The sequence below is a fragment of the Heloderma suspectum genome, chromosome 4 (genome assembly GCF_057233095.1).
Source record: "Heloderma suspectum isolate Gila_16-S chromosome 4, 16-S_ref, whole genome shotgun sequence".
NCBI lineage: Eukaryota > Metazoa > Chordata > Lepidosauria > Squamata > Helodermatidae > Heloderma > Heloderma suspectum.
Window position 1 is genome coordinate 170,277,501 of NC_139461.1, and position 27,225 is coordinate 170,304,725.

At 41.4% G+C, this 27,225-nt stretch overlaps 1 protein-coding gene across 7 annotated transcripts in view; it reads left to right on the plus strand.

Moving 5' to 3' along the window:
* The window catches only part of RASAL2 (RAS protein activator like 2), a 280,500-nt gene that overhangs the window by 193,435 nt on the left and 59,840 nt on the right, over nucleotides 1-27,225 (plus strand). For all 7 annotated transcript variants that reach the window (XM_084851229.1, XM_084851228.1, XM_084851226.1 and 4 more), the window contains one exon: nucleotides 14,896-15,005. In XM_084851229.1, the coding sequence (XP_084707355.1) occupies nucleotides 14,896-15,005 (110 nt within the window). The remainder of the gene's footprint in view (nucleotides 1-14,895; nucleotides 15,006-27,225) is intronic.

Below are 27,225 nucleotides of genomic sequence, written 5' to 3' on the forward strand. Positions count from 1 at the left end.
GAGTGACAAACCCAGAGTTCAGGTTCCGATATTATGGGAAACTTTTGCTTCACTGTTAGTTTAGCTGCTCCTGTTTTCAGGAAAGCCAAATGGGGGCAATCAGACAATGAATATGAGCGTGCTGCTTAGGAATGATAAGCCAGAATTCTCAGCAATTCTGGCTTCTCGTTATGTCTGAATGCGGCCACTGATTATCAGCCACAGTTTCTTAGAGTTATTGTGAGGATAAAATGGAATTAACCTGGAAGAATGTGCCCCAGCTCCTTGGAAGAAAGAACGGGATAAAAATTAATAAGTTGGAGTACAACCTCTTTTTGCCCTCACTTCCTGGATAAAGCATGACATCATGTTCAGGAACAGATTGGCAGTCTCAAAATAAAGGCTTTAGAAACGTGTTGCATTCAGGGTGTGCGCAGGTTTTTTTTTTCACAGACAGGCTATTTTAAAAACTCAGTTCTGAATAGGACATTCACTGCCAGTACAGTTTCCACAGTTCTCTATCTAGGCTCTAAACAGTGGCATCCATACAGAGAAAGTTACTCAACTGTACAACTGTTAATGGGCCTTTGTCCAGCACTTGGAAATTTGATTTACAGTTACATAATGTACTGCAAGTGAGTGGTTTTTTTTCCTTTTTCTTTTTTGGAAGAAGCTCTTCAGATAGCTCTCTGACTGTGGAGTGCTTGGGAACCACTCATATTTAAGAGGCTCAAAGTTGAAATTCAATTTTCCCCTCCTACTTAAATATTTGAGTTTGCTATTTTTTAAAAATGTCAACTTGTTGCACAAGGAATATCCTCAGAGGTTAGCTTATATTTGGCAGCTTTCACTTATATAGGGTAAGTGATTGGGCTGTAGCTCAGTGGTAGAGCACATGCTTTGCATGGAGAATATCTCAGGTTCAATCTCCAGCATTTCCAGATTGGGCTGGGAAAGACTTCTTCCTGTCTGAGACCCTGAAGAACTGCTTCCAATCAGTGTAGAGTAGACAATACCGAGCTAGATGGATGAAAGGTCTGACTTGCTATAAAGCCATTTTCTTTAATAAAGTAAAGGTGTTTCTCTGTATCTACTTTTAGGAATCTGGAAGTTTGACTTTTTATTAATGTGTACAATAAAAAAGATAGAAATTAGAATTAATGTAGAGGCTAAGATACTGGTCTGTGAACCAGGGTTCACATCTTGCCTCAATCAGGAGGCCCTAGGCAAGCTTCTCTCCTTCTCCTTCCCAAGGCAAGCAAATACAATATAGGAAGTAAAGATGGACCTGGAAGCCCAAATAGACATCCCTGAAGAAAACAAAAAGAAGGTATTTGCTTAGGAGCCCTCATGAAGCCAATCATTGGGAGCTGGCTTCCTCTGAGTTTTATTTATTTGTCTGTCTGTTCATTTACTTATTTTTTAAAATGGCACGCAGGACGTCTGGCACTTCCAAACAGAATTGTCTCAGGAAGAACATTTGAATGCCTTTTATTTCTTTAAAGCAGTGGTGGCCCTCCAGTTGTTGTTGGACTGCAACTCCCATAAGCCCTAGCCAGCATAGCCAATCGTGAGAGTTGCTGGGAGGTGCAGTCAAACAACATCTGGAGGGCTCCACATTCCCCATCCCTGCTTTAAAGCATACATACAAAAGATGACCAAGCCATTTATATGGTACAGTACATCTTCTGAAATGCTGTTTGTTCACATACCCAAGAAGTCAGGGGTGCAGAACACATGCCATTTATTCTCCTTGTTGGTACAACTTCATTCTACCATAAATTTGCCAGTTAATACTCAGTTAATTGGCAGTTTTCACTGTTTCTTTTGAGAGGACCTGCCGCTGTCTAATGGGCCATAACTGTAGGAAATCTTTCCTGACATGTATCCTAAATTTTCTTTTGTTATGCTAGAGCTACTAATTTGTTTCAGTTTAGCCTCTTCTCTTGGTTTGATTTCATGCTTTTCAGATACATGCCAAGGCAGAGTTTATCATAACCTCCCTTTTTTGAATAATAGCTTTACCAAGCAGAAAGCAATCCACACAAATGAATCTTTCTAGCTATTGAATTATTTGTGAAGCTATTTCCTGAATTTGCTCCAACTCACTGACCTTGAAGATTTGTGCTGTGTGGGGGCTGTTGTAAATGAAATCTAGTTATTGCCTCATGGATTGGCAAAAATGCCCCTCGTTCTGTGTAATATGCTCTGAGTGTATGAATAAAAATTACAGGTGTACTTTAGCTTTGCCTATTCAAATGACACTGCAAAAGTATACATATTGCCCTGTTCACTTACCATAACACTAACTCTCCCATGTAGTGTTCATATTTTTCTTTTTTGCAGTCATTTTCATATCGTGTAAAATAACGCTTTAGGAAAAGTTGACCCTTCCTTTAATTCCTGTTTGTTTGCAACCCTTCACAACCCTTCAGCCAGAAATATTTTACTCTTGCTCTGTTCTCCTCATCCTTCAATACAATTTGCTCAGCTTTATTCCAGATCCTCTATAGTACTGTCCCATATGTCTATGAGTTTATTTGCATCTTTCCTTGACCCACTTTGATGGTATGGATAAAAAAGGTTGTGAAATCAGCTATCATTAACCACGCCTAAGACTAATTTCAGATTTATTTGCATGCTTAGCAGCTAAAATATCTCAAACTAAGGAGCAAGGTGAAGGCTACTATACTTGACAGGCCTGGAAGTAAAACTTTCAAGAGAATGAATGTGAGTGAGCAATGATCAGTACAGCTATTGTCCAGAAACAACTATGTTGTCCAATGTCCCAGTGCAGAAGTTTGAGAACCACAGACACATTCTCTAAGATTTGAGGCCAGCAAAAACAACCTTTGTTCACTATGCAAGCACTTGCCCATCATAAGGGCAGGCTTGTTTGTTTTGGTTTGCTTAAAAATAGATGTTTGCCCTGCTTTTCAGCTATTGTCCTCAAGATGGCATTCCCACCATTTGAAGGGCATCTCACTGACCCATAGGGATGGGCAATGGCTGAATAGGACTGAAAGGAAGAGTGGAAATGAGACAGGTTGTTGGGGATGCTGAAATTAGTGGGAGTAGCCTGTCCACTCATGACCTTCATCTGCATTTGAGACCAGAGCTAATGGTTTTTAGCAACGGGCTTTATAATGCTAAATATTTTACTTTACCAAATATCTGCAGTTCATACTGAAATATTGGGGTGACAATATATAAAGAGAACCAGGAAAAACCTTGCTGACTACCTGGCAAAGCAGTTGCAATTTTTAAAAAGTTTTTGCTGCAGTATAAATAGGCGCATCAACAGGAGCTTAATTTCTCTGGCCATTTCTGGTGTATTTAAGGCATAAAAGTAGTGCAGAAATACAGGGTTAAGTTGGTTCATTTTGCACCTCTCTCCTAAACCTATTTCTGCAATGATACCATGATGTGTAATCAATAATATGTTTTGTGATTGGAGCTAGGTCTGACCTAGAACCAGTTTTCAGTGGCAGGTTGCTGATCTTCCATATTACACCTTAGCAAACATTTTCTTCCTTCCAGCTGCAATCTGGGTGGGCAGTGTACATTTGAGCATGTGCAGAATGCCCTCAACGCTAAAGTAACCACAGCTAGTTCCAACCCATTTAGTATTAGGGGGCACCATGTTAGCCATTCAGTTAAGCATGAAACCTTGTGTTGGTTCTGCAGCTAGTACTCTCCATCCTAAGCACGTATCTGGTGGTGCAAGAAGTCTTAGGGTTTAAACCGTTAGTCCCCTGCACGCACTGGTATCTGGGTAGCCCCATAAATGTCAAGACCCAAATATTTCAAGCTACAAATAATGCTACACTGTAGGGAGGAAAATTCCTACCTGACCCTTCCTTGCAGTAAGCTTGTGCTCTCCCATGTTTCCTTATGTTTAGAACTTGGTTAAAGCAACTGCAAATATTATTCCTATTTACATCATGTGTAATCATATATGTGAGAGAGAAAAACATTTGTGTCTTAAATATCTTATCTGAATTCTACAGGCTGATTTGGTGCTATGTCATAAATCTTCTCTGTGTTTTAGTTTTGCTAGGCTTTTAAAAGAATAATAAAATCAAGTACTCTTTTGGCTTATGTATTATGAAACTGAGTAAGAAGGGGAGCTCAGCTGTTGTTTCAACTGCTAAACTGAATTTTAAATCGCTTTAACCTTGCTTGATGTATATACATCCCCCTTTCCCTCTTCTTTTAGATGAAAAATGAAGCTTAGTGTGAAATATAATTGTATTTGCTTTGCCTTGTTTTTTCTATTCCTGTCCTTCTCAAATATGTACAGTCTTCTTTGCCTGCTATGCATTGATCGGACCATTTCATAGAGAGATTTACACTGCCTTCTAGTAACTTGTTTAGACATTTAGAGATACTGCATATCAGTATGTGTTCATAATTCATTTCATTTTGTCCAAATATGCTATCATACAGATATACTTGGTGAGTTTCATCTGTTTCTATTTGCTTGATCAGCTAATCTTGCTGGATGCCTCCTGTTTTCCCCTCTAGTTTTGTAGTCCCCAAAAAAGTTGTCATTGAGCAGGTTTATTTACCTTGCAGTTTGTTCCTGCTAATGAAGCAGGGTAAAGGTCGGTGTTCGTAGCACTCATCTGTGGAAATGCCTTCCCTCCCACTTATTCCTGCTCCCCAGTTTTATTTCCTTGCATTCTGAGAACTGGTTGCTGTCCCCCCCTACCCTACTCTGTACACCTTCATATTTTTCACCTCGCAGCAGCATCTTCTTAAAAAGATGTCATAAACTTTCTTTCTCCAGCATGCTCTGCAGCTAAATAATTTTCTACTGATTTCATGGCTTTAGGATTTTTTTTAGTGCTCTGCTGTTGTTTCCATGCTGTTGGTGTCATTGTTCCTTCTTATATTATTTGGTCCATTGGTGGTATTTATAGTATGAAGAAACCACCTAAAAAAAGTTCTCTTGAGGTGGTCTCAGATTTGGTGTTGAGGACCCCTAGAATGATGGTTCTGGAGGATCTCAACTTCCATGTCAAGGCTGACAGATCTGAGGTGGCTCAGAACTTTATGGCCACCATGACATCCATGGGGCTGTCTCAACAATTCATCGGGCCAACACATGTAAGAGGACACACACTTGGTTTTGTTTTCTCGACTGGGCAGGAGGATGGTGATCTGAAAGTGGGGGAATTAGCATCTATCCCATTGTCATGGTTGGATCACTTCCTATTGAGGTTTAGACTCACAGTGATCTTTCCCCTCTGGAAGGGTGTTGTTGTTGTTCAGTCGTTCAGTCGTGTCCGACTCTTCGTGACCCCATGGACCATAGCAAGCCAGACCTTCCTGTCCTGCGCTCTCTCCCGGAGCGTGCTCAAGTTCATATTCATTGTATAGGTGATGCTATCTAGCCATCTCATCCTCTGCCGTCCCCTTCTCCCTTTGCCTTCAGTCTTTCCCAGCATCAGGGTCTTTTCCAGAGAGTTTTCTCTTCGCATTAGGTGGCCAAAATATTGGAGCTTCAGCTTCAGTATCCGTCCTTCCAATGAGCACTCAGGGTTGATTTCCTTTAGGATGGACTGATTTGACCTCCTTGCAGTCCAGGGGACTCGTAAGAGTCTTCTCCAGCACCACAGTTCGAAAGCATCAATTCTTCGGCGCTCAGCCTTCCTTATAGTCCAGCTCTCACAGCCATACATTACTACTGGGAAAACCATAGCTTTGATTCTACGGACCTTTGTCGGCAAGGTGATGTCTCTGCTTCTTACTATGCTGTCTAGGTTTGCCATAGCTTTCCTCCCAAGGAGCAAGCGCCTTTTAATTTCATGGCTACAGTCACCGTCTGCGGTGATCTTGGAGCCCAAGAAAGTAAAATCTGTCACAGCTTCCATTTCTTCCCCTTCTATATGCCAGGAAGTGATGAGGCCAGATGCCATGATCTTCGTTTTTTTAATGTTGAGTTTCAAAGCAGCTTTTGCACTCTCCTCTTTCACCCTCAACAAGAGGCTCTTGAGATCCTCTTCGCTTTCTGCCATTAGGGTGGTATCGTCTGCATATCGGAGGTTGTTGATAATTCTCCCAGCAAGCTTAATTCCGACCTGTGATTCATCCAACCCGGCGTTTCTCATGATGTACTCTGCATATAAGTTAAATAAGCAGGGTGACAATATGCAGCCTTGTCGTACTCCTTTCCCAATTTTGAACCACTCGGTTGTTCCATGTCTGGTTCTTACAGGGTGAGGGACCTATTAAAATGGTCCACCCGTGGAGGCTAATGGATTCCAGAGGGCTCTGGGGAATTTTTCTGCTGGTATGGCTGGTGCTTCTGTCAAAGCCCAAATCACTCAGTGGAATGCAGAGATGACTCTGGCAGTTGATATGATCAAGCCCTTCATGGCTTATTACATCTAATAGGGAGGGGATATCTGTCAGGGTCTAGAAGGTTACAAATGCTTCCTTGAGAGAGGGAGTAGTTTTGGCCTCTTTAAAGGAGGCGGTAATTAGGCCACTCCTGAAAAAGCCTAACCTGGACCTGGATGATGTTAACAACTGTAGGCCAGTAGCTAACATCCCCTTCCTGGGCAAGATGCTTGAATGGGAGGTTGCCGATCAACTCCAGGCACTCTTGAATGAAACTGATAATATAGGCCCATTTCAGTGAAGCTTCAGGACTGGTTTTGGAACATAAACTGCCTCGGTTGCCCTGTGGGATTACCTTTGCCAAGACAGGAACAGGGGTAGTGCGACCCTGTTAATTCTCTTGGACCTCTTGGCAGCTTTCAATACCATCAACCATGGCATCCTCCTGGATAGGCTGTGTGGGTTGGGAGTTGGATGCACTGCATTGCAGTGGTTCCGCTCCTACTTGGATGGTCAATTCCAGAAGTTGGTGCTGGGGGATTATTGCTCTGTCCCTCTTGGCAGCTATGCTATGGGGTACCACAGGGCTCTGTTCTGTTGCCCATGCTGTTCAACATCTATATAAAATCGCTGGGGAGGTTATCCAGAGGTGTGGGCTGAGATGTTATCAATATGTGGATGACACCCAATGACCCAGGTCCCTGCCAAAGTCGACCCTGGAGTTTGTATTAATAATTAAAAAAAAAAAAAACCTGCTGCAGTGTTGTTGTTTTTAATCTCCAGTCAGATCTCATTTTGCCAGATAGTTAAACTTTCTCCACCCTTTCCATCCTGTTGTCTTTGGTAGCTAGAACTGACACATTTTGTTGCCTTTTCACATTTATATCCTGCCCTTACTCCAAGGAGCTCAGGTGCTTTATCTGTTTTGTCCATGTTATTTCCATTTATCTTATTGATACATTTCTGAATTTGCCTCTGAATTTAACAAGTTTTAAATAGATATATTTAACTGAAACTATATTTTATTAAAAACACAAAGTGTATAACAATAATAAAATACATTGGTCCATGTATTGTTGATCCATAGTGTCCCTGTTTTTGAGATCCAGAAGAGACAATGTTGTATCTCTTGTTACTGAGATCATCAGATAGTGACATTGATTTAACTATCAACCACAGCACAATTACTGAGAAAGTGTCTGTTTAGTTCTTTTGAGCTCTCAAATATTTTCAAGGCTACAAAAAGTAATTAAGTATGCCCCCTTGAGAGGGAGACGGTTGAAGAATCTGCTATTTTTCATCCCTCTCTTTTTAACTCTATATGGGTTGTATTCTGTGCAATCATGAAGAATAAAGTATTATGGCTGAGAGGGATCAACAGATTCTGAGATCCCCCAAATCACAGTGTTCAGTCTGAGAAGTGAACATTTGGCTCAACTTTATTAAAATATATATTTGTTTACTATGTCTAAAGATATTTGACGTGAAATGACATGGTTACAGAAAGGAAATGTCTAATGTGATGAGACTTACATAAGAAAATAAGCATTGCTGGATCAAACCAAAGGTCCATCTAGTCCAGCATCCTGTTTCCCATTGTGGTCAACCAGATACCTATGGGAAGCCCACAATCAGGACAGGAAGTGGTATTCAAAGTTTGGAGGCTGTTGGAGATAGAGAAACTGAGGAGAGTGAAGTCAAGAGAGCTGTTGCTACGTATTTAAAGGAATGTATGATCTGTGTCTCATATAGGATCAAAAATCATAACTGTTCAATACTGTATTCTTGGTTGCATCCAGTTGAAAGCATGAGAGGCACGATCAGATAAATGAATGCAGATGACATGGCACTGTTATTTCACATAAAAGTGGCAGCAGAGAGCTTGCAAGTCCATTTACAATGCAATCCTAGGCCTATGCTCCATTGAGTTCAGTTGGATTTACTTCTGGGTAAGTGTATATAGGATTGCAGCCTTGGTTAATTTCAGGGCAGAGTTCTGTATATTCTCCGTTGTTGTTTTTTCTTTTTGGGGTATTTTTTATTGCTGAAGAGCAAATTACAAAGCCATATGTGACAAGTGGGTGCGCTTTAAGAAAACGTTACTTTCAATTTCTGTATTTCAGGCATCTTGAACAAGATTAACTAAAGCATAATCACTCGAACAGAAACTAATATAGTGTAGTGGCTGAGACCAAAATGCAAATCAGAAAGTCCCCAGTTCATATCTTGCCTCTGCCATGAACTCACTGGATGGCCTTAGGCAAGCCCCTCCCTTGGCCTCAGCGCGCGCGCACACACACACACACACACACACGCACACCATGTAATTTGGGAATAATAATACTGACCTACTACCTTACAGAATTCCTGTAAGAATTACAAGGTAATATATGTGAAACCCTTTGAAGACTCTAAAGCACTATATTAATGCTAACGATTATTTAGTAGCATTATTATTCCTTTCTTTCACCTTGGTCATGGAGTCTCTTGTGTACCTTGACCTTCCCTTATATAAATACCGTTATTCTTCTAGTGGAATTCCAGCACTGGCCCCAAGAGAGAGCCTAAAGCATGTATTGATTATCTGCCTTTTAATGGCACTTTTCACAGCCTCTATCAGAATGGCCTGTAAACTGAGTTGATTTTCGATGCTGTGCATGGCTTCAGATATGCTGCTCTTAACGAAGCTGCCCTCTCCTTTTTAGGGATCCCTACTGTGTATTTTTTAATACACAGTAATAATTTTTACTGTGTATTTAATAATTTTTAATATATTTTAATAAACTGTGGTGCTGGAGAAGACTCTTACGAGTCCCCTGGACTGCAAGGAGGTCCAATCAGTCAATCCTAAAGGAAATCAACCCTGACTGCTCATTGGAAGGACAGATACTGAAGCTGAAGCTCCAATATTTTGGTCACCTAATGCGAAGAGAAAACTCTCTGGAAAAGACCCTGATGCTGGGAAAGACTGAAGGCAAAAGGAGAAGGGGACGGCACAGGATGAGATGGCTAGATAGCATCACTGATGCAATGAATATGGACTTGAGCATGCTCCGGGAGAGAATGCAGGACAGGAAGGCCTGGCGTGCTATGGAACATGGGGTCACGAAGAGTCGGACACGACTAAACAACAACTGTGTATTTTTAGGTTAGATTATTGTTGTATTTTAAATCATTTTGTTGTGACAGTAGGATCTTATTGTTTTACTGGTACTTGTTTTACTAATATTGTATGCCAGTCTGTGCTTCTTTTCGAAGAAGGGTACCCCGCCGTTCCTCCAAAAGAAGCTCAGAGTGGTGCACAATATTAATAAAACAAGTACCACTAAAACCGCAATAGAATCCTACTGTCTCAACAGAACAATTTAAAATACAGAATAATACAAAATAATACAATAATACAATTCTATCTAATAGAATAATAATCCAAAATACAGAAAAACCCAAAAAAAGAATTTTAAATAAATAAAATACCCTGGGATCCATATTCCTTTCCATTTTCTTCTGTTAGCATTTTTGGCAGAAGATCATTGTCTCCATATTCTGTCATTTACAGCTTTGGCTAAACTGTTGCCTCAATTCACTTAGCGATTCCCCAAATCATGGCTGACTTTTAAGTTTTCAGTTTCATTTTAAGCATTGGGTTTCTGTGAGAGCTGGGTTGGTTTTTTTTTAACTTTAGTACTTCATCTTTTACCCCATTTTTTCATTTTAAAAGCCCTCATGGTGGGTTACAAGAATAATAACATGTTTTTGGAAGAATACAGTCCTTAAAAACAAAATGAAATAAAAACATTTAAAACGAACAAGATCAGAGCGTACTTATTCGTTTATTTATGATAACCTTGAGGTGGGGTTTCTGCTTTCTTCTGCTTTGTAGCGTTGATCACAAATCGGTGTCTGCTGGGATTAGATTTTAGTCGTGCTGAATCTTATGGAATCTGTAAACAGAACTCCAACTATAAGGCAAGAAATGATTGAATTAGGCAAATCCTCCTTGCCCTGCTAATCTTTCCCCATGAACTTTAAGCACAATTTCATTCAAATATCTTACAGAGTCTACAAAGCTGACAGTAGTGCCAACATAACCCAAGATGTGTGTGCAACATAACCAGAAAATTTGTGTCTTCATCCTTTTCTCAAGGAAAATAATTATTTCAACCCAGTGAAATATTATTAGCATCCCCTTTTCTGATGCACAAGTCTTTTTACTGGAACTAAGACAATGTGTACGCATATGATTTGCATGTATGCACATACTGGTTACCTTTTGGCACCATGTGACTTGAAAACTGTGTGGCATGTACCCACTGATTTAAATCAAGGGTGGGCAGAATGGAGATCACCAAAATGTTTGGGACTTCAGTTCCCAGAAGCCCCTGCCAGGATGACCAACGATTGGGAATGCTGAGAGTTGAAGTCCAAAATATCTGTTAAAGGATACAGAGAAAGATGTTTGTTTTACTGTGTCTTGAAGTGATTTTCTTTGAAGAAAACTGGCTGGCTGTGGTGTGCAGGCTCTTCGCCATCAATGAGCAGTTCACACTCACTAGCTTTAGAGAAGTCAATGAGGCCAGATGTGTTTTAGAAGAAAAGAAATAGGGTTGGCAGAGAACTGGACACAGTAGATCCTGGCAGAGTGAGCTTTGCCTTGCAAATTATAATATTCTCAGACACACAAGGCTGTATTTCACTTTCTGTGTTTCTAATTAAGTCTGGGTGGGCAGGCAGTTTGTATAGCAGGCATTTGCCCACACTTTCCCTCTTCTCCCACTCCCTCTATTCAAAAGGACTGAAAAGCAAGGATTCTCACTTCTCCCAACCAACAAATTTATATCTGTACTGTGTCAGCATGAGTGGGGACTTCCTTGATGGAAGGCTTCCCTATGAAGAAACATTCCTACACATAGAAAATCAGTATCTCAGGGGAAAAGGCTGGGCTAGAAACTTCTCCCTGACATGCTAGTCTTCGGGGGAAGGGGGGGTTGTATGGAAGAACATTCCATCATGCAAGTCCCCACAGCAGCCCAAAGTGCCACTGTCTAGGCACAAGATCTCCTCTGCTCTTTGTGAGACTGAAGCATAGTACTGCATCAGTGAGCAATTGTTGGGGAAGGTGGGCTGAACCCTCTACAGTTCGAATGCATCCGTCTTAAAATGTGGTGCCCAGAACTGGACACAGTACTCCAGATGAGGCCTAATCAGTGCTGAGTAGAGGGGAACTAGTAGCTCCCGGGATTTGGAAGCTATGCTTCTATTAATGAAGCCCCAATTAGCATTTGCCTTTTTTGCAGCCACATCACATTGTTGGCTCATATTCAGCTTGTGATCTACAACAATTCCAAGATCCTTCTCGCTTGTAGTGTTGTTGAGCCACATATCCCCCATCTTGTAACTGTGCATTTGGTTTCTTTTTCCTAGGTGCAGAACTTGACATTTATCCCTATTAAATGTCATTCTGTTGTTTTCTGCCCAGAGCTCCAGTCTATCAAGATCACTTGGAATTTTGTTTCTGTCTTCCAAAGTATTAGCTATCCCACCCAATTGTGTGTCATCTGCAAATGTGATCAGCATTCCCTGCACCTCCTCCTCCAAGCCATTAATACAAATGTTGAAGAGCACTGGGCCCAGGACTGAGCCCTGCAGTACCCTACTTGTTACCTCTCTCCAGTTTGAGAAGATCCCATTGATAAGCACTCTTTGAGTCTGATTCTGTAGCCAACTGTGGATCCACCGGATCATTGTTTCTTCTAGCCCACTTTGAGCTCGTTTGCTCATCAGGATATCATGGGGCTCTTTGTCGAAAGCTTTGCTGAAGTCGAGGTATATGATGTCTACAGCATTCCCACGGTCCACATGGGAGGTTACTTGATCAAAAAATGAGATCAGATTTGTCTGGCAGGATTTGTTCTTGACAAATCCATGTTGGCTTTGAGTATTCACTGCATTATTTTCAAGGTGCTTACAGATGGATTGCTTTATAATCTGCTCCAGAATTTTCCCAGGGATTGATGTCAGACTGACTGGTCTGTAGTTCCCAGGTTCCTCCTTCTTACCCTTTTTGAAGATAGGTACAACAGTAGCCCTCCTCCAGTCAACTGGCACTTCACCCATCCTCCATGATTGCTCAAAGAGAATAGAGAGTGGTTCTGAGAGTTCTTCTGCCAGTTCCTTTATTACTCTAGGGTGTAGTTCATCTGGCCCTGGAGATTTGAACTCATTCAAAGTAATTAGGTGTTCCTTGACCATATGCCTATCGATCTCAAGCTGCAATCCTGCCCCTTCAGCCTGTACTTCACCTTTGCCAGGGGGGTCATAGACCCTCTTTTGGGAGAAGACTGAACCAAAGTAGCATTTGAACACTTCTGCCTTTTCTTTGTCATCTGTATCATTTTGCCATCCTTATTTAATAGCTGAACAACCATTTCTTTCCTCTGTCTTTTACCATGCACATAGCTGAAGAAAGCCTTTTTGCTGCTTTTAGCATCCCTCGCTAACCTCAGCTTGTTCTCAGCTTTAGCCTTCCTGACACCAACTGCAATTCTGTGCTACCTGCCTGTACTCTTCCTTTGTTGCTCAGCCTTCCTTCCACTTCCTATATGTGTCCTTTTTTGTTTTCAGGTTATCGCTAAGTTTTTTGTGAAGCCACATTGGCTTCTTCTGTTGTCTTCCACCTTTTCTTCTTGTTGGAATGGTTTGTAGTTGTGCCTTGAGAATTTCCTTTTTTAAAAGCTCCCACCCATCTTGGACTCCTTTTCTTGTTAGAGTTGCTTGCCATGGGACCTTACTGATCATTGTTCTGAGTTTATTAAAATCAGCTTTCCTAAAATCCAGGGTACGTGTTTGACTACACTCGGCTTTTGCTTCCCTTAGAACCAAGAACTCAAGTATAACAAGGTCGCTTTCTCCCAGAGTTCCTGTAACTGCTACTTTATCCACTAAGTCATCTCTGTTGGTTAGGATCAAGTCAAGGATAGCCGATCCTCTAGTTCCTTCCTCTACTTTCTGTAGGAGGAAGTTATCTGCCACACAAGTCAGGAATTTCCTGGAGGGGCCATGTTTTGCAGAATTTGTCTCCCAACAAATGTCAGGGAGATTGAAATCCCCCATTACTACTACATCGTGCTTCTTTGAATCATTGGCTATTTGCTTTTCAAAAGTTTCATCCTCGTCTTCTCCTTGATTGGGTGGCCGGTAGTAGACTCCGACCACCATGTTCATTTTATTCTTTGCTCCATTTATTTTAACCCAGATGCCCTCGATGGGGCTACCAAGCTCATCCTCCTGTAGTTCTGTGCAGAGATATGTATTTTTCACATATAGTGCAACCCACCTCCCTTTCTGTTCCTCCTGTTCTTTTTGAACAAGTTATATCCTTCAATTGCTATATTCCAGTCATGAGAGTCATCCCACCAAGTCTCAGTTACATCTATCAAGTCATATTTTCCCTCTTGTATTAAGAGTTCAAGTTCGTTCTGTTTGTTTCCCATACTCTGGGTATTAGTATATAGACATCGAAGACCATGTGCTTCATAGTCTGGCTTTCTTCCTACATGTTTCTGAAGACTATTATTGGGTGCTATTAGAGCTGTTCTCTCCGTTGCGGTGCATGAGCCATTGTTACCCCCAACTTTACATTAGTAAAGTTTACATTACATTACAACTTTACATTACATTACAACTTTAAAGGGGACTTTACATCTCCCTTCCCTGGAGTGAAAGGGGAATTAGTAGTGGCCAGTTTTAATCAGTGAAATGTTAATTAGTAGGGGTCAGCTTTAATCAGTGAAATATTTAACCAAAAACCATACTTCGGTTTTGGTTGTGTTTTTTGGGATGTTTTATTTTGTATTGCTGTTTTGGTTCTGGTGTAGGACTATAATAGGGAATGAAAAAGAAAATATTGAAGATGGCCTTTTGACAGTGAGTGATAGCTTGAGTTAAACTGTACATATCCCATGTTTCCTTCAATATCTCAAAGAGTACTCTATGCTGAGGGTTGATGAGATACAAATTGATTTAAATGTAATTGATAAATTAGGAAAAGAAGGCAGACCAGCTTCACCACATGGCTTCGTACCCCAACATTCTTCTAGTTAGTTTCCCATAATTTATGCCTTCCTGTTTGTTTTGCAATTCCACACATATTTATAGGTTTACTCCCATTTAGCTAAAAGGCTAAATGTTTTAAGTATTTGATGGGACCTTATTGTTGACATGAAACTCTTGTTTCCCTGGGATTCCCTCTATGGTAACTTTAAAGCACAACCTGCTCTCCTCCTTTTCCATTGGTCTGTCTGGATTCATGCCTGGGGCAAAGGTGAGGGCTGTCAGTCGAATTGCCATTGTGCTAGTTCTGTCTGGATAAACATGGACAGTATTTTGATTTGAGGAACCTCCCTGTGTCCTGAATACAAGACTATTGTGTCACAAAGAATCCCTTCCATGATCACCAAGTTGATCATTACCCAATGCCAACTCCTTTAGGTTAGAAGCCTCTTTAAAAAGTACTACTAATAAAATAATAATAATTTCCATAGTTTCACTTAGTGTGTTTTTTCCATTTAGGGCTTCTTCAGTAAACGGCTTAAAGGTTCAATCAAAAGAACAAAGAGCCAATCAAAGTTGGATAGGAATACCAGTTTTCGTCTTCCATCTCTTCGGCCCAGTGATGACAGGTAAGAATCTTCATGAAAGCAAAGAGGACTACTCCTCTTTTCAGCCAAACATTTGTCGAGCTGCATTAATCTATGTATGTGTGTGTGGCATATGAAACCAGGAAGAAGTCACATTAAAATTAAGCTTATTTTTGTTTTTCTATCGGATATATTCTACTTGGGTTGCAGTTTACAAACACTATAGCCCCCTTAAATACCCAGTGAAAACTATAACACCCTTTCCCATGCACCACTATGCCAGTAGTCCAAACAGCATATTTTACCCATTAGTACAGAGTATTGTTCCAGCCAGGTAGGTGAGACAACTTACCAGAAGTGCTTCCAGAAGAGCAGCTGTGTTAGTCTGTTGCAGAAAAATCAATGAAGAGTTTTATGGCACCTTAAAAACTAACAGATTTATTGTGATATAATTCATTTGATGAAGGGGACTCCACTCCACAGAAGTCTTTAAGGTGCTACTAGAATCTTCAGTGGATGCCACAGGCACTGTAATTGTGCAAAGGGCTGCAAAACACCAAAGGATTTGCTAGTTTTCCATCCTGCATTAGGACAATTGATGAACTGAGAAATCCCACAGTTACTTGAACCCTGGTGGTTTAACCTTCTTTAAAATATCATATAACTGCAATATCTTCCAGTTCAGCTGTTCACCTCTTCCCATGGTAAGAAGAGTGGGGGAAAGAGCTTTCAGCTCTGAGATCTCCTAATCACTCCCCTGAGATGATTCGTGATGAAAGTATCGCCCATGCAGGCCCCAAGTCTTAGCAAGCTTCTTGGGCTTTACAGTGGTGCCGCGTGTTCATTTTCATTTATTCATCAGGGCCAGTTTCACTATTTACAATGGTCATGGTGTGCTGCCTCAACCAATACTGCTATCTTTTTTGTTTAAAATTGTTTCTTTTGTTTAAAATTGTTTCTTTGGGATGGATTTCGTTGCTGCCTCCTGAACAATGTTACGGACCTCCGTCCATAGTTCCTCAGGCACTCTGTCTATCAGGTCTAATCCCTGAAATCTATTCCTCACCTCCACTGTATATTCATCAGGGATATGATTGAGGTCATACCTGAACGGTTTAGTGGTTTTCCCGACGTTCTTCAATTTAAGCCAAAATTTTGCAAGAAGCAGCTCAGGTCTTGTTTTTACTGACTGTATGGAGCTTCTCCATCTTTGGCTGCAAAGGACATAATCAATCTGATTTCGATATTGACCATCTGGTGACATCCATGTGTAGAGTCGCCTCTTGTGCTGTTGGAAAAGAGTGTTTGCTATGATCAGCATGTTCTCTTGGCAAAACTCTATTAGCTTTTGTCCTGCTTCATTTTGTACACCAAGGCCATGCCTGCCTGTTCTCCCGGTGATTTCTTGATTTCCTACTTTAGCATTCCAATCCCCTATGATGAACAGGACATCTTTTTTTGGTGTCAGTTCTAGAAGGTGTTGTAGGTCTTCATAGAACCGATCAACCTCAGCTTCTTCGGCCTCAGTGGTTGGGGCATAGACTTGAATGACTGTGATGTTGAATGATTTTCCTTGGATTCGTACTGAGATCATTCTATCATTTTTGAGATTGTACCCCAGTACTGCTTTTCCCACCCTTTTGTTGACTATGAGTGCTACTCCATTTCTTCTAAGGGATTCTTGCCCACAATAGTAGATATGATGGTCACCTGAATTAAATTCGCCCATGCCTGTCCATTTGAGTTCGCTGATTCCCAAGATGTCGATGTTCAATCTTGCCATCTCATGTTTGACCACCTCCAGCTTACCTTGATTCATTGATCTGACATTCCAGGTTCCTAAACAATATTGTTCTTTACAGCATCGGATTTTCTTTTCACCACCAGACACATCCACAGCTGAGTGTCCTTTCGGGTTTGGCCCAGCCGCTTCACTCTTTCTGGCGCTACTTGGAAATACCCTCTGCTCTTCCCCAGTAGCATATTGGACACCTTCCGACCTGAGGGGCTCATCTTCCAGCATCATATCTTTTAGCCTTGTGATACGTTCCATGGGGTTTTCTTGGCAAGAACACTGGAGTGGGTTGCCATTTCCTTCTCCAGTGGACCACATTTTGTCAGAACTTTCTGCCATGACCTGTCTGTCTTGGGTGGCCCTGCACGGCATAGCTTATGGCTTCACTGAGTTACGCAAGCCCCTTTGCCACAACAAGGCAGTGATCCATGAAGGGGGTTTAAAATTTAGCAAAATAAAATAATGGTGACTGGAAAGTGTTACAGACATCTAACCATCTTGTTCATTCTGTGATTTATAGATGGCCTGTCCTCTGGTTTTGACTCTCCGTGTGTGACATTGCCTCTTTAATCGCTGTAATATCACTTGTGCTTTTTTAACTATAGGTCTCTCATGAATCCCTGTTGTGGTGGGGATTATTACTAGACTATAAAGAGTATAAAGATGGATTCCTTTGGTTTGCACGTAGTCAACAAGGCAGCCTTGGCTAGATCAGAGTGTTAACTCCTGTATTGGGTCCTACACAGTGATATATATTGAGAAAGTCAGATGATAAACTTTTTGGGGACCATCCAGTAATTGGGGGGCAGAGACCATTTTCTAATTTTGCAGGTATCTTACAAGAAAAGGTCATGGTATTGGGGGTCTCCAAAAATAACCTGTCTGGTTTGGGAACTGATGCTACTTTACAGATTAACACTCTCCCAGTTCGCACAATCACAACAAGCCACCGACTGGGTTCGCATGATTGGCGCAGCTCATCGTAGCTTATTTAAGCCACGACGCATTGTGGCACCCTTGGGTGCCAGTTTGCCTATTCAGGCCCTGGTTGCAGCTTGTCATGTCGTGCAAACCCATCAAGGGTGGGTTGTTGGCATGGTTAACAAACCACCCACAACCCTTAAACAGTTAATGGGTTCTGGGTGGTTTGTTAACCATGCAAAGAGCCCACCCTCGCTGGGTTCACACGACATGACAAGCTGCAGTTGAATATTCAAAATGGCCACCTGCAGGTGCTACAAAGCCCCGGGGGTTAATTAACTAATGGTGGCTTAGTGTGGTGTGTGAACAGGTCCACCATGGCTTCACATGCCATGGTGACTTGTTGTGACCCATGGCACGTGCCAGGCATGATTTGCATAAATAATCCTTGATTTATTGTAAGGTTATTTGAGGGTTGTTTAATCTTCAAACAACCCCTGCTGCCTGGGCCTGGATAACATGACAAACCATGGCAACCCCCACTGAGGGTTGAATATTCAAAGTGGCTGCCGGCACACACCGCTGTGATTGTTCAAAGCGGCCCATTTCTTACTAAATTTTCATGGGGTGACATGGGAAGGCAGACATGAAGGTTATGTGAAGGCGGCTGCCATGACCAAAGAGGTCACAGATGTGCCAATGGTTTTCTCAGTCATCCCATCTGGTTCCTTGGAGTGGCAGAGCAGGAAGTGAGCCAACAGTTCCCCTGCATGCTCAGGATCAGTACCTGCTCTGGAGACATTTCCTAACAATATGAGAGAAGCACACATGCACAAACCTTCCCCCAGGTGGTTGTTGGAGCTTGGGGAATGGTACGGGGTCATCAATCCCCGTGTATTTTTGTGCAAGTGTCTCTGCAGTGGATGGAGGCCCCTTTCTTCCATGCTTCTCCCCCCAAATAGGGCATACAACGCTTAAAAATATAAATGACAAAAGGCGGCGTACATCTAGAGTGCCCCGTCCTCCAGAAGAAAACCAAACCCTATACTGCTGCCCTGTAGAACAAAGGGAAGAGCTTTACAGTACTGTCACATCTTTATCAAGCTCAGTCTTGATAAGTCATTGCACATTCAGGCTGATAACTTTTTAATTTTTGTGAATTGCCCAGAGAGCTTCGGCTATTGGGCGGTATAGAAATTAAACAAACAAACCAACAAATAAATAAATAAATAACCTGCTTGATTCAATAGTCCTTCGGAAGAAAAGAAAAGAGACAAGTTTGAGCAGACACCTTTATATTGTACTCTGGCCTTGCTGGAGGGGTCAGCTTACCTCAACCTCAGCAAGAATGCAGTGAGAAAACATGAGTGAGAACATTTTTTATTTCATTATGAAAATTTATACCTCCTCCTTCAAACCCATTTTTCCCTGAGCACTTTTCACCCCAGTATCTTTATGGTTACTAGTCTCCAGCTGCTGCCACACCTCTTTGCTACAGCCTCTGGTATGTAGCACGTGCTTATGCTCAAAGTGGACTAATTGTATTCCAGAGACTCCTTGCCATTACTTAGCCACTGGCTGAGGTCAGGACTGCTCTCAGTGTCCCTGCTTTGTCCTCTCCCTACTGCTACCCTCATCACATCTACAGCAGAACAAGGGAACTGGAGACCCTACTTTTATTTGAATGTTTTATTAGAGTCTTTATTATCCACAGTAGAGGGGACTGGTGGGAGTGGAGACTTGGAAGTCCAAGGGCCTGCTCTTGTTGTCTCCTCAGGTAGAATCTCAGAGCCAAGTCAAATTGTAATTCCTGTGTATAACACCATGGAGATCAACTCGCATAGAACCACCTGCTTGTTTTATATAAATCAGCTCAGTTTTCAAGAATTATTCTAAAAATGATGATGAACATTTCTAGCAGTTGGGATGTTAGAAGGGAAGGTTGTGATGGCAATAGGGGAGGAGTATAGATAAAGGAAAAAAAATACTGCATTTATTGCAGAAGTAGTTGAGTAGCCAGACTGGAGGCCATGAGAGATAACAGTTGTAGGACAGATGTGCCCTGAATAACAGAGCTGTGTGGGTTTTAGCTGTTCTCTACAACAATGAGGACTAGAATGTTGTTCTTATTGAAAAGAAAAAAACTGGCAAGGCTGGGACAATTTGTTAAAATATGTGGAAAGTGGTGGTTCAAATAATGTAATTAATCCTAGTATCCCTGTTTGGAATGGCCTTAAAATTGCTGATGAAATTTATTAATATTTTTAGGATACTCCTTTAAAAACACACATACACATGCCACAAAACTGTAGGCATGATCCAGCCAAAGCAGATTTTCTTCACAGTTATGCACAGTGTTGGAATTGGAGAAGTTGAATTTTTTTCAGTGATGCTTGAACATTGTAAAACTCATTAATTTTGGAGAAAATATAAGTCCAGGAAGGCTAAACACGTAATGTGGTCAGGATCACTGCAAATAGTTTATTTATTTATTTTATTTATTACATTTATATCCCACCTTTTTTCCTCCAAGGAACTCAAGGTGGCGTACATAATCCTCTTCCTCCTCCTCCATTTTATCCTCACAACAACAACCCTGTGAGGTGGGTTGGGCTGAGAATCTGTGACTGGCCCAAAGTCACCCAGTGAGCTTCCATGGCTAAGTGGGGACTAGAACCCGGATCTCCCAACTCCCAGTCCAGCACTCTAGCCACTACACCACACTGGTACACCACAATAGTTTCATCCTATGAGACAATCTGGCTATTTAATTCCATTTACTATAGTGTAACAGCTGGTGGTTGAGTGCACTTTTCTCCTAGCATCTAGCATGAGGGTTTTAGCTCGGAGATGTGAGTAACCTGATAGATGGCAGCATTTGCGGAAGTCATTAGAGTTTGAGTTTTGATGTAGGGAGGAGTACACGTTCCTTCCCAGAACATCTTGTTTTAGCTTCATGCTTTTATTGTGTTTAATATTAAAGCATGTATCTGTGACTCCCTTTAATTCTCCATTTTAATGATAAAAATAGTTTTGACTTCCTGTATTTTTGTAACTTTTATACTATTTTTTTATATCTGATAAGTTTTACACTGACTTTAAAAGACTAAAGTCATATTTTTGCAGTGATTTACAGATGTTTAGCTGTGCTGCGGTTTGGCATGGTTAATCTGTTCTCAAACATTGTCACCAGTGGGCATCCCCAGATCAAGACTAAAATTGTTTGAGCCTCCACAACTGTAATTTATAACAAAGCAGAGATATCTCAGTACTTACTCTCATCCTAGTTGGGGGAGAGAAGAAGAAGCATAAAATAGAAATGAGGAAGGAATAGAGCTGTGATCCTTACCCTTGAAAGAGATGTCAGGGAAGCCCTAAACCCGGCAAAAACAATTGGTTGTTCCATTGGTAGCTTCAATCAACAGAAATGGAAAGCAGTGCAGCTGTGTATATTTCACTGGTTATATGGGGGTGGTTGGGGGAAAGACAGTAAACCTCCTGACCCAATATATGTAAATTGAAGAGTTGAAGAGTTTGTGGCTCTTCCTAGCAGCTATTCACTTCTCCTTAGGAAGGCCTTCTTCATGTTTTACTATCCCAGGATATTTTTGGATCACTGGACCTTTAAAATCTGTAATAACTGATCTTTTTAAAATAAATACATACATAAATAGTGGTTTCTATGGTTAAAAAAGAATATGCTGTGGGTTTTATGCAGCCTGTGATAGGAGAGTAGTGCAGGGAAGCAACTAAAAGCTAAACAGACCTTTACCATATCTTGCTAGACTTTCTATAAGCAGAGCCCTTTGATTTCATAGTAGACAAGAGTTGTTGGCCTCAAATCTTACTCACTGTCCACCCTGTCTATAGAGTTTGAAACTGATTTTGTAAATGTCCAGCCAGAGCCATCAATTTACAACCAAGACTGTAGTATTGTCTCAAGCTACAGAGCCATCTATGTTTTGTAGACACTGAACAATGAGAACTGATAATATTGATAGTTAACAACAGAATAGTCCAGCTTGGATAGAGAAAGGAATTTGTAAAGACATAAAGTCCTTATTTAACAATAGCAAAATTTACTCCAGTTTCTCCACTGGTACCAATAAACTCGTATTCATAACACCATGCCTGCATTATCCATCCACTTGAAGTCTGCAGCTGTTTCTCTTCACAACAGACAGTCTGCTGCTTAGTTTGAAAACTGCTGTGCTAGCTGCCTGCAAAAATGGCTCCTCTTTGGAAAGAAATTGATGGGCATTTGTGGAAATGATGTGCAACCTGGGAAGCACCTCTTGCTGAAGAGACTGAATGTTTAATGAAGTCTTGCCTGCATTAGTGGTCTGATCTACTTTTAATGCACCATCAGATCAACTCCTTAGCTGCCTTTTTTCCCCTTTGCGTCTCAATGTCTGACAGTAAAATGGAATCATTTGTATTATGTATCTGTTGCTATGTTGGTCCCAGAAAACAGGATGGATGTGTGTGGCTATGTCATACCTTGCCTTGTTGTGCACCATCCATTGCCAGATTTAGGTACGCTAGTTACAAAGGATTTTATTGCCCAAGGAGCATGGGTACTTATGCACAAAACACCTGCCTCTTCTTTCTTTTTGTTCCCTCCTACAAACCTCAACTGAGTACCAGAATAAAAATCACAAAATATTCTTCATACCTATTTTCCCGAAACCAGTACTCTCCCAATTACTCACGCGTATTCTAATTCGCTTGCTCAGTCATAGAATTTGGGTTTCCTGATGAGAGAAACGAGACTTGATGAATATACACCTTTTCAACGTGTATTTGCCAAAGTGACCAAAGTTGCGTTGTAACTTTAAAACACATTGGTGGACCACAAAGATTCTAGTGGGGAGAAAAAATAAACAACACAAGATTGTAGCTGACCCACCCTCCCCTGCATGAGGATATACTACATATTTATCCTGTGTGCCTGAGGGTGGTTTTGCCTCTAGTTCACTGAGCTTTGGGGCAGGGAGCAGGACCACATGGAAGAGGCAATTAAGTGTGGAGACCTGTGGATCTATGCCATACACAGGTAGGTAAGCTTGTATCTTCTCTAGGAGTGCCACAACTTCCTGATGTTTCTGCTGTTTGGGCCACAAGTTGGCCATTCATGCTGTAGAAGATGTAGGGATGCAGTGATCAGTAGGGGTTCAGGTGCCCAAATGTGTATCATTCTGCTTGATAAAAGCTTGCAGGATGAGAAGTGTGCTATCCTTTTTGAAAGCTTTGTTTTTGTTTTTGACTTGCAGTGAACAGCTGTTCCCAGCTATTTGTGTATCGCAAACACTTTCCTATGTGGTTTCCAGTGTCTTAGAAATCCCCCTGCTATTCCAAGTCCCTCTCAGCAGAGTCTACAGCAAATTATCCTCCCAATACGCTGCTCAGTCTGATGCTGCCTGACATGCTCCAGCTTGTGCCTTGAGCATATTTTGAATGGTCTTCAACTCAGTAAAGGGTTTTTCTGAAATACATAGAGGTTATATGTGGCCCCACTGTATTGAATCAGTCACAGTATTTTTCCTGTGCTCCTTCTTGTCCACTGCATTCTTTTTATTGTTCCAGAGCATCCATTGGCACTTTATGGACTGTTATGAATGTTAAAATATGAAAACTCTCTCCTGAGTCTTGAAAGTGAAGAATAATTGATAAACAACCAAGGAAAGCTTCTGTAATAACATATTTACTATGTATGGAGGGAGCAATTCGATATTGCCAGTTTGGGACCACAGATTGAAGGCTTTTCTAACTGGCCCTGTAATCCTTCCCCTTCATTTTGTTTATCATGGCGGGGGTGAGGGTAGAGAGAATGATGGTTGAGGCAGATTGCATATGCTCTCAGTGGCTGCAGTTAAAGCTCTGTGGACAGCTGGGAGGGTTTTTCCCTTTGGGGATTTACTGCCACGTGGGAATCCTCTTGATTTTAGTAAAAGTCATTTTATGGTATTATCAGACAGCTATAGATTGTCAGAGGATTCTCTCCCTGCTTCCTGAGAATGACCTCCCCTGGGCTCCGGGTTATCAAGTAGCCATGGCTTTGGGGTTTGTGGTGAAGCAGTACCGCTGTGCACATGCCAGTTCTCTCTACTATAGGTGGGTCTTTTCTTTAAAAATGTCATCTTTGTAGTACAGAGAATAGTGGCAGGTCAGTTTCACAAGCAAAGCAAAAACGTGTGGCTTCTCGCTTGCCTGGCTTCTAATCCTAGTTTACAGCAGACAGTAATATGGGAGTGGGTTGATTTGATCCTATTTGGGTTGAAGGGATAGGAATCTGCTGGTAACTTGCCTCACATGGGAATTTACTTCACATTCAACATAAACTATTTCTTAGCACATTTGTGTGGTGTGTGAGTGTGCACATGCACACAGAAGACTGTTCCTTACTTCCTGAGTACTTCTGTCTTAAAGACACAGTTGCAGGTGATCGCTCTGTTTGAAATTGCATAAGGAAATATAATGTGTGGGTTGTGGTACTACTACATGGTTATGTCAGAGTAGACTTTTGAACATGAATCTTTCAGTATGAAAACTCCACTCTGCTGAAAGGTAAATGCAGATATTGCAATTCTTTCTTTTGTTTTGTCTTTTAAAAGGAATATGCGGAGAAGCCCTGGGTGTGTTTTTGGTTCTGCTTGTGGACTTGGCTAGCTGCTTTCCCTCCACATATATTTTCTTGTTAGGAGATGCTGTGTCCTTGCTACTATTAGAGATGTATGAGAATTTAGTTCCTGTTCGCAAATTATGCGAACATGCTCCTTTCTCAATCTCTAATGTGAACGTGAGCAGGAATGAAATTCTTGGGAAAGTTTAACAATTTCTCAGACTTGCATTCATGTTTGAAAGTGTGCACTTGCCCAAATCCCCTCCAAATCTGCATTTTCCCACTTTAGCCTATGGGGAAAAATGTGCATTTTTGATTGAGAAAATGTATATTTTTAAAAATGTGTATTTTTTTCATTTGGGAAAAATTGCACACTTTTTTAGATGCACATTTTTCCCAATTGGGAAAAAAAGATGCTCACTTTCAGGAACACAAATGAGGCAATATGAGCTTCAAGGAAGAATTACGAGTACCTCATCGAACTCCAACCTCACATATTCGCCCATCCCTACTGGATTAGATTCCACAGAAGCAAAGCAAATGCATTTCCATAACATACAACACATGTTTCCAGGCATGCAGGATGAGGGATTCCACCTTATGGAGTACCCTTCCATAAATAGTTTTCTAGTGCAACGTGATAGGGGAATATATCTGTTCTCTAGAATGGAGCTGTTAATGGATAGAAACTAGGACTGCAGGTCTGATTGAGCAGTCCCACACAATGTGTCTGTTTAATGAGCGCTAAGCTGTATTAAGAGTGTGCTAGGAAGGCATCTACATTCAAACAGGCCAAATGTAAACACTGAATTTGGGATTTTTAGCTATTGTTTTGTTTATAAATTAGAACTGTGCCTCTCTAGCAAACTCAAGGATTGAAAATAAGTAAAGGTCAGAGGTAAGTAAATAACTTAATCTGAAATAGAAAATAAATCTATAAAAAACAGTTAAATCTGTAGAAACATTGGCCAAATAGTGTTTGGCCAATTGGTATTTAGACAATGGAATGGGCTGTGGTATCTGTGCAATTAAGGTTAGCATTGGAAGTATTCTTTGAGGCTTTGATATAAATACATGAGTCTTCACTCGGCAACCCCTAAACTCCTACTGACATTATGAACAGACACACCCAGAATCTCCCCAACGACTTTGTATGAAAACAGATACGTTTACTATTACATACAGTACTTGTGGGAATACTGTATGCAAATTGATGAGCCAGTAAAAGGGGGTGGGGTTGACAATATCTCCCACATACACACACACACAAAACGTTGTCCCTTGTTTCAGCATTTTTCCCACCCTCTTGCAAAAGGTTGCAAAATTGCTTCCAAGGTAGTAAGTGTTTCAGGGAGGGAACACACCCCGCATTGGCCAGGCAAATAGGCCCACATTCCCTTGCTCCAACCCAGTTGACTAGCTAGGTAGAATATGAGTGGAGACAAACACCCAAACACAGTCCAGTATGGATGTTGTCCACCCACATTGCATTGCTTTCTGTGTGTTGCACATATGAATGCACATTTACATTCTGCCCCAACTAGTCATGTGAAACCTCACGTTGCTAAGGTGGATCAGAGTTGAAAGGCTTGCTGTGCAGCACTAGCAGACAATGAATAGTTCAGTAAAGCAGGAAATATCACTTTTTGTTCCCTCTCCCTGTTTAAAGTAAAAGCAAAGAATTTGTTTGCTATCGGTCATGTCATGATATAGCCAAATATGGTCAGCTAAGTGGTGCCCTGACGTCATGTTCACTATGTGATCCCAGATTGGCTGGAATAATGCACCCAAGCACCAGTAGATGATAGCAAGTGGCTGCAAACAGGCACAAAAATGTGTGAAAGAGTGGGAGGTAGGGGTCCCCTCCTCACCCACACAAATGTTTTTCTGCTTCCACCCCAACAAATTGGCAACCTTCTTGTTGAAAATAGAAGCTCACAAAATTTGGGCAGCCATAGTGCAAACTGCTTCCCAGGCTCTTGTTGTTACAATGCAGTCTTGCAAGATGGGCCTTTATCATTTGCAGCTGGCTTCGCTGAGAGAGAAAGTCGGCCAAGGTTGTCCAGTGAATCCATAAGCCGAGCTCAGATTTGAACCGAAACATGGCCTGCTTTCTGTCTGCTGAATTACACTGACATGGGATGAATTAAGATATGAGGCATAGGAGTGTAAACACCTCTCTAATAAGAGGACAGCTGACAGAACAGTATGTGGCATTTTTAATCATATATTAAGTCTGAGAAAAGTCTTAAGTGTGTGAACTAATGCAACCTATCATTACCCTGCTTTGATTCTTCCATATAATAAGATGGTGAATGAATTAGATTGTGGGTTTTGTTGGTACAGTGCTAGTACCTATGCCATGTTTGCTTCTGAGAGATTTCCAGTCCTTACGAATTATTTTGAAGAGCAAATTGCCCCACCCCACCATAGTAATCGCAGTAATTGAAACATGCACTTTGGAGTCAGCCTTTTAAATAGGTCAAAAGCAGCAGGAGAGCTTCATAAGCAGAGAACAACTTGATTTTTAACCCATCCACCTCCTGATGCTTGAATACTGGAGCGGATCTGTCGGGCAGCTATTGGATGCCTGAGGGCTTTTTTGGTTCTCCACTCAAATGAAGACTTTCCTGGAACAGAGTTGTGACATTCCATTGCATGCAAGGCTGAAACCATTCTGGGATGAGAGAGGCCTACCGTGCTGGCAGCAGTGCTAGCTGGTGACATGTTTTGCTAGGTGAAATGCTTAGCCACAACGTACCCGTGTGGGAGAGGACATTTCCACTCTTATCTTTTGTCAGTGATGGAAGTGGGAGTGCCACTGCCAGCATCATGTGTGTGCATGGTTGCTGAGTGGATAGTGGCCTCTGTGGATGCTAAAAGGTAAGGGTGGAGATGTCCTCCTGCTTCCCCCATCACCGTGG